The 8,666-nt window shown below is 47.9% G+C and overlaps 1 protein-coding gene across 1 annotated transcript in view; it reads right to left on the reverse strand.

The window, feature by feature from the left end:
* srrm4 (serine/arginine repetitive matrix 4) overlaps positions 1–8,183 on the reverse strand; it is a 59,577-nt gene extending 51,394 nt beyond the window's left edge. The window contains exon 1 of the mRNA XM_076997901.1: positions 7,473–8,183. Within this exon, the coding sequence (XP_076854016.1) occupies positions 7,473–7,603 (131 nt within the window). The 5' untranslated portion in view covers positions 7,604–8,183. The remainder of the gene's footprint in view (positions 1–7,472) is intronic.
* Positions 8,184–8,666: the final 483 nt, after the last annotated feature.

Genomic DNA, 8,666 nt, shown 5'->3' on the forward strand with positions numbered 1-8,666 from the left:
AACAGTGTTAAATGCCAAGAATCCAGTTTAAATGCCAGATTCCATTATTTGATTTATGCTTCAGCGCTAACACTTCAAAACTCCTTCATTACCATCCCACAACACCACCACCCACCACCCCCACCAGTATTTTTTCACTCCAAGTTAAATATAGCTGTCAAGGACATAAAAACCACAGCGAAGAGGTCCATCAAAAGCTCGCATTCACTCTTTGTTGCGTCAGATGGCCAATTACTCAAACCGGATTTGAATAGGAACTTAAAAGGTGGCCTTTTGAACACATGCGTCCAAGCCAGTGGCTTTTACCAAGACTACATGAGCAGTGTTAAATGCCAGGAGTCCAAAAGGATGCCTCCAACGCATCACAGCTGTGCTTTTCACCGCCTGGGCGATTACGGCCTGGACCTTCTTCCGGCTAAATAAAACGGGACTCAGCTTTGAAGAGCGCCTTGGCCAGCTCTGCTAGTCGCTACTGTAACGCTGCAATGGAAAGATTACAGAGGAATCAGAGACGAACCCTTGAGGCCTGGCAGACATATCAGTGTTTCTGCAGCTGCATCTGAGAGAGCCAGAGCTCGGCTCTGCGGGACATAGTCAGCCAGAGCTCGGCTCTGCGGGACATAGTGAGCCAGAGCTCGGCTGTGCGGGACATAGTCAGCCAGAGCTCGGCTGTGCGGGACATAGTCAGCCAGAGCTCGGCTGTGCGGGACATAGTCAGCCAGAGCTCGGCGGTGCGGGACATAGTGAGCCAGAGCTCGGCGGTGCGGGACATAGTCAGCCAGAGCTCGGCTGTGCGGGACACAGAGACAGCCAGAACTCAGCTGTGCGGGACACAGCCTTAGGTCTTAGCTACACAGTTCTACACAAAAGTTCTACACACAATTTTAAAATGTAAAATGTATGGTTTAAAATGCATAAATAGTCAACTTAGAGATGACTTCCTTGCAGGCACATACCCAGCAGGGGGCGGCAAAACATTCATATTGCCATAGACGGCCATTAAAGGGAACAAAACATTGTAATTTGTCTCACTGACTATTGACTTCAGGATATTGTCCCTGAGCACACATTGCATTGTATCTAAATTACAACGATTGTTCACTGACAAATGAAAAATGTATGTTAATACATACAGCTGATACCAATGGCTTTCTTGCCATTCTGACAGAAAAAAATCTGTGATATACTGTCTAACAAAAAAAGTGAAAAGCACTGTTTCTACAGTTTCTATGTATTGCAGAAAATGAAGGAACCTCCTTTCTTTTCAATACTGGAATAATAGAATATATAAAATGTTATATGTAGTTGAAATGACAAAATCTTACTCAATGGAATTTACCAATTCCATATTGATGAATTCTTTGTGGAACATTCCATATACTGCTGCATTCTTTACAGATTGTTCTATACTGCTGTATTGTTTACAGAATGTTCTATACTGCTTAATTATTTGTGGAACATTCCATATACTGCTGCATTCTTTACAGATTGTACTATACTGCTGTATTGTTTACAGAATGTTCTATACTGCTTAATTCTTTACAAAATGTTCCATATTGCTGCATACTTTACAGATTGTTCTATACTGCTGGATTGTTTACAGAATGTTCTATACTGCTTCATTCTTTACAAAATGTTCCATATTGCTGCATTCTTTACAGATTGTTCTATACTGCTGGATTGTTTACAGAATGTTCTATACTGCTTCATTCTTTACAAAATGTTCCATACTGCTGCATTTTTTACTAAATGTGCTAGACTACTGCATTCTTTACAGAATGTTCTATACTGCTGTATTCTTTACAAAATGTTCCATTTTGCTGTAATCATTACACAATGTGCCATATCGTTATTTTTTAGAGACCCAATAGGGCAATAATTTGATAGGAACAAGTGGACAGTTCCAGGACTTCCATTTACTTCTAGTAATCAGTATCAAATGAACACACAGTCCGTGTAAGCAGGACCTCCAGACACAGTGTCTGCTGGCACACACCAGGCTCATTTTAATCTGCCTGCTTTAAAAATCCAAATGAAAATCATTCTGTCTCGGAGGGAAAAAAATAGCTGCGGACAAAACACGTCTGATGGCATGGGGGGGGGGGGGGGGGGGGTCTGATGGGGGGGGCATCTGGGCCCCCCCCACTGGGGGGTGTTCGTGTACAAACCCACCCCTAGTGTGCTCCTACCCTGTAGAGCAGAAAGACTTTATGCATCCATTATATTGGGCAACAGGATAATCACTGTTAATATCCTGTTTATTTGTGAGTGATATACTGTTTATTATTGTGTTGATATCGTGTTTGTTTGTGAGTTATATACCTTTTGCTATTGTGTTAAAGTCTTATTCTTTATTTGTGAGTTATATACCTTTTACTGTTGTGTTAATACAGAGAGCAGATATTCAAATTATTCTCACTATACAACACACACATTCTTCAATGTGTGTCCTATCTAGCCTCTCTCAGCACTCTCAGTGGTGACAGGTAATAGATCAGAGATGTTCATCTCAACACTTCGGCATCAGCTGAATTCAGTTTTATAGTTTATTCACTTCTCTTGTGCGAAATATGCAGTACACTCAACAGGGGAGGGGCCTGTCAGCAGACAGGATATGACCCGTCAGAAGGGGAGGGGTCTATCAGCAGACAGGATATGACCAGTCAGGAGGGGAGGGGTCTATCAGCAGACAGGATATGACCAGTCAGAAGGGGAGGGGCCTGTCAGCAGACAGGATATGACCAGTCAGGAGGGGAGGGGTCTATCAGCAGACAGGATATAACCAGTCAGAAGGGGAGGGGTCTGTCAGCAGAGAGGATATGACCCGTCAGAAGGGGAGGGGTCTGTCAGCAGACAGGATATGACCTGTCAGGAGGGGAGGGGTCTGTCAGCAGACAGGATATGACCTGTCAGGAGGGGAGGGGTCTGTCAGCAGACAGGATATGACCAGGCAGTGTGAACATAGACTGTTATACTAGTGCTGGATTTAAAATATTACAGACAGTAAAACGTATACAAAGCAAGACAATAAAGTTTTTGTTTCACAGTGACACTGATAAACGTCGATGATAATGAAATGCTAATTACAGTGCAGCTGGACACACACACACACACACACACACACACAGCCAGGTAATTAAACATAGCAATTCAAATTTAAATTTTAAATGAATACCAATATTGTAACATCTATACTCTCTAACCAAAGAGGAGTTCAATGATGCAAATTACCATTATTTCTAACACACACATACACACTCAAACACACCTACACACACACACACACACACACACACACACACACACACACACACACACACACACACACACTAGAGAAGAGTTAGGAGGCTGTATACGCTACAGTCTCCCAGCCTGCAGGCTGGAGCAGAGGCACGTGGGGGCGGAGCCTGGGGCTGCTGTGTCCAGCACCACAGCCATGCACTGGTCCCGCCCCCTATTCTACTTTAACCTAACATCTGCTGGGGTAACAACCCCACCCCCTTCTCCCATGTGGGACATCTGCTCAATTTTGTGCTTGCTCACACACACACACACACACACACACACACACACACACACACACACACACACACACACACACACACACACACACACACACACAGTATCTAAAATCCTTTGTATTTTTAATGAGAACTGCCAGTGATTAACTGGGAGCATGTAGGGTGGCCCACATCCATGGAAGGGAGTAAACACCCCCCACCCAGGACAGAGAAGAGCAGAAGGGCAGGGAGGGGGGCAGTGACCTCCCCCTCCTCATTACACCGCCGCGGGCCTCCCCACAAGAGACAAGGAGCGCGAGAAAACAAGGGAAGACAAAGTAAAGCAGTAGGATGAACAGATGCACAGAAACCGAAGGGGGTGTGTGTGTGTGTGTGTGTGTGTGTGTGTGTGTGTGTGTGTGTGTGTGTGTGTGTGTGCACAAATAGTTGCCTCACACTGTTCATCATGCAGCATTCATTCCCAGTGCTGTTGAATTCAGAGCTGACTGGGACCAGCCTGCAGCTAATGGGACCTACTGGGTGATTCCTTCATCTAGACGTCAGGGGGGCGAAACTGAAACTAAAACAAACCACTTTAAAAAGCACTCTGGCTCGCGTTCCTTCAGTGTGATAAACATTTGGGCGGCAGGAATCGTGGTGCCCCTGGGGTGCACACAGCAGGAAAACCCTACATGTGTATCGCTGTGGCTGTCGGGACTGTTGGGCCAGTCTGTGAATTTGCTGCATTTGTTTGGTGGTAAACACACCAAGCCCTGTGCAGCATGTCAACATCAATGTCATCCAGAACCTGAAGGAGACGATGGCTGATGAATGTGTACAGAGTGAATGAGAGAGAGAGAGAGAGGGAGAGAGAGAGAGAGAGAGAGAGAGAGAGAGAGAGAGGAGAGAGAGAGAGAGAGAGAGAGAGAGAGAGCATGTTTGAGTCCAGTGGTAGAATGTAAGAACAGTTAGAGCTGCTACTTGGACAGTCAGGCAGATGCAGCTGTTGGAACACAGTTCATGGCAGGATCCTCCCTCCATTACATCACCCACGCATCACCCCTAATAGATGGAAATATCTTTAGTGTTTGTGTTCACTCGAGTTTATAAAGGCAGCAGACCAAGCAAATTACTGGAGAAATTCATTTACAATCAGGAAAAAAATAAACAAAATGAACAGCATCAACAACAAAAAATGAAACAATTAACAATTTATGCTTGTGAAATGTTTCTACGCATGTATACACAAACTCTTACATCGGGGGATGTGTAAAATATGAACATTTTTATCACAGCCGTGCTGCTACTTTCTTGCAAACACAATTCACATTGTGCTTGTGGCAGCGCTGAAGACATTAGAGTCTGGGGTTTAGTAACCCGGGTGATATCCACCACAGAGTCTGGGGTTTAGTAACCCGGGTGATATCCACCACAGAGTCTGGGGTTTAGTAACCCGGGTGATATCCACCACAGAGTCTGGGGTTTAGTAGCCCTGGTGATATCCACCACAGAGTCTGGGGTTTAGTAACCCGGGAGATATCCGCCACAGAGTCTGGGGTTTAGTAGCCCTGGTGATATCCACCACAGAGTCTGGGGTTTAGTAGCCCGGGTGATATCAACTACAGAGTCTGGGGTTTAGTAGCCCGGGTGATATCTGCCACAGAGTCTGGGGTTTAGTAACCCGGGTGATATCCACCACAGAGCCTGGGGTTTAGTAGCCCTGGTGATATCCACCACAGAGCCTGGGGTTTAGTAACCCGGGTGATATCCACCACAGAGTCTGGGGTTTAGTAACCCGGGTGATATCCACCACAGAGTCTGGGATTTAGTAACCCGGGTGATATCCACCACAGAGTCTGGGGTTTAGTAGCCCGGGTGATATCCAGCACAGAGTCTGGGGTTTAGTAACCTTGGTGATATCCACCACAGAGCCTGGGGTTTGGTAACCCGGGTGATATCAACTACATAGCCTGGGGTTTAGTAAACCAGGTGATATCCACCACAGAGTCTGGGGTTTAGTAACCCTGGTGATATCCACCACAGAGTCTGGGGTTTAGTAACCCAGTTGATATCCACCACAGAGTCTGGGGTTTAGTAGCCCTGGTGATATCCACCACAGAGCCTGGGGTTTAGTAACCTTGGTGATATCCACCACAGGGTCTGGGGTTTAGTAACTCGGGTGATATCAACTACAGAGCCTGGGGTTTAGTAAACCAGGTGATATCCACCACAGAGCCTGGGGTTTAGTAACCCGGGTGATATCAACCACAGAGCCTGGGGTTTAGTAACCCGGGTGATATCCACCACAGAGCCTGGGGTTTAGTAACCCGGGTGATATCAACTACAGAGCCTGGGGTTTAGTAACCCGGGTGATATCCACCACAGAGTCTGGGGTTTAGTAGCCCTGGTGATATCCACCACAGAGTCTGGGGTTTAGTAACCCTGGTAATATCCGCCACAGAGTCTGGGGTTTAGTAACCCGGGTGATATCCACCACAGAGTCTGGGGTTTAGTAACCCAGGTGATATCCACCACAGAGTCTGGGGTTTAGTAGCCCTGGTGATATCCACCACAGAGTCTGGGGTTTAGTAACCCGGGTGATATCCACCACAGAGTCTGGGGTTTAGTAGCCCTGGTGATATCCACTACAGAGCCTGGGGTTTAGTAACCCGGGTGATATCCACCACAGAGTCTGGGGTTTAGTAACCCGGTGATAGCTGTGTTGCTGTTCAGTGCTGTGAAAACAAGGGCTGTGGTTGGCACGGCGATAAGGTCTCAAGCTGTCAGAGCTGTGAGGATGTTGCGCTGGTCTCCGAGATGAGGGGCAGCAGGAAGAGCAGCAACAGTGAATCACAAATCACTTTCTCTCCCTGCTGACCTGATCACGCACGCACACACACACACACACACACACACACACACACACACACACACACACACACACACACACACTATCCCTGCTGCCCTGATAACACGTATACAGACATACACACACACACACACACACACATTCTCTGTCCCTGCTGACCTAATAACACACACACACACACACACACACACACACACACACACACACACACACACACACACACACAATTTCTCCCTGCTGACCTGATAATACAACAGCTAACCTTCCTGAGAAGGGAAATGGGAAAAAGGAACCCTACACACACACACACACACACACACACACACACTCGCACGCACACACACACACACACACACACACACACACACACACACACACACACACACACACACACACACACACACACACACACACACACACAGACTCTTCTTGCACTGTTTTCAGGCATATCAGTGACCCTAACCCAACCCAACCGTAATACTGTAAGTAACCCACAAGCTAACTTTAAGCCTACCCTAACCTTTAACCATAGAAAGGAAGAAGTAGTGTCTGCAATACAGTACTTTATAATATTTCTCTTTATAATAGTATTAATAAGCTTTTTTGGGGTAATCCCAATCATAGTCACGCGCAGGCAACACTTCTGTCACTTTGTCCTTCTCGATCACACACACACACACACACACACACACACACATACACACACACACACACACACACACACACACACACGCGCGCGCGCGCGCGTCCGCAGGCTCGAGACGCCGACGACCTCGCGTCCTCAAAGGACAGGCACTTGACATAAAATGCGCTACGAGCCGCGCGCTCCATTATAACTCGAGGGACAGTGTGTATCGACGGTCTCCACTACGGTTTCACTCATTAGTGTCTCGCTTGAAAGTGGTCTCGTGCGTGCAAGAGCGAGAGACGCGGGGGGGAAACCGAACAACAACGAGACGCGTGCGGAGCCACCAAAATACACGCGCGGTAAGGTCATCAAACTCCCCAAGAAGTGTGAGAACAAACACGGGCTGTGCGCACGCGGACGTAGATGTCAAAGAAAGGTCACGCACAAAACTAAACACTGAGATATGAACACTCACTTGGTCACGGCTCTTCTCGCAGCGATGCTGGCGATGATGACGCTTTCTGGCCTGGGCATCGCTACAGCTTTGAACGTGCCCCTCCAGAACTTCTCAAAAAGCTGCTTCTCCCCCTCCAACAGGCTGGCCATATTCCCGGAGAACACCTGGAGGTACGGCTAACGGAGACTTGAAGCTGGTCTCAGGAGTGCGTCCTCCGCAACACGCTCTCCGTCTCTCTCCGTCTCACGCAACCGGAGACGCCGTTGAGAGTTTTTCTCGCGCGCAAGCGGCACCGCACGGGAGCTGTCCAAGTTCTGAATGCGCGAGGGACGGGTCTGTGTTTCAGCGAGCAGACGTCGTCTTTTTCACGCCCACGTTTGACAAACCGCTTCACTTTTCAACCTTCCGTTCTGTCGCGAGGACGGTCACAGCTGTAACGGCTAAACAAGCGTTGGGCACGCCGAGCTCGTCCGTGCTCTTTATTGGTTCAGCATCCTCCACGCGCTTCTGCCGTTTCCTCCCCCTCTCCCGCCTCTCTGCCTTCAAATCGGTTTAGCACCGGTCGCGAGCATCGCTCCCAGAAGCATGCGAGATATGGGTACACATGAAGAACACCGCACGTTTGAGGAGATAGCTGGAAGACAAACCTTAAAGTGTGTGGCTCTTTGTGAGAGCGTGCGCGCGTGTGTCGCTGCTACAGAGCAAGTGAAAAAGCTGCCTGCAGCTTATGACGTTAAAATAGAGACTTGGGGCCCGGTTAGGGAGTGGGTCTCTCTCTCTCTCTCTCTCTCTCTCTCTCTCTCTCTCTCTCTCTCTCTCTCTCTCTCTCTCTCTCTCTCTCTCTCTCTCTCTCTCTCTCTCTCTCTCTCTCTCTCTCTCTCTCTCTCTCTCTCTCTCTCTCTCTCTCTCTCTCTCTCTCTCTCTCTCTCTCTCTCTCTCTCTCTCTCTCGGACAAAGCCCTGTGCCTTCATCAGCATAACAAAAGTAGTGAGAGTCGACCCAGCGAAAAGGCAGCAGACGGTGCATGTGTCACGCGGTGTGCCCCCGAGGCGAAACATTTCCGGCAGCCAACAGAGAGCGTGCTCCTCTCCAACAACCACCTGTCACTAAGATAAAACTACACTGCACCTGCCGGGCAGGCGGGGAGGGGCTCCGCACACAATCACAATAGGTGAATTAGCTCATAGAGCCAGTTAGACTGCATTTAACTGA

Source organism: Brachyhypopomus gauderio, chromosome 3 (assembly GCF_052324685.1).
Source record: "Brachyhypopomus gauderio isolate BG-103 chromosome 3, BGAUD_0.2, whole genome shotgun sequence".
Classification (NCBI taxonomy): Eukaryota; Metazoa; Chordata; class Actinopteri; order Gymnotiformes; family Hypopomidae; genus Brachyhypopomus; species Brachyhypopomus gauderio.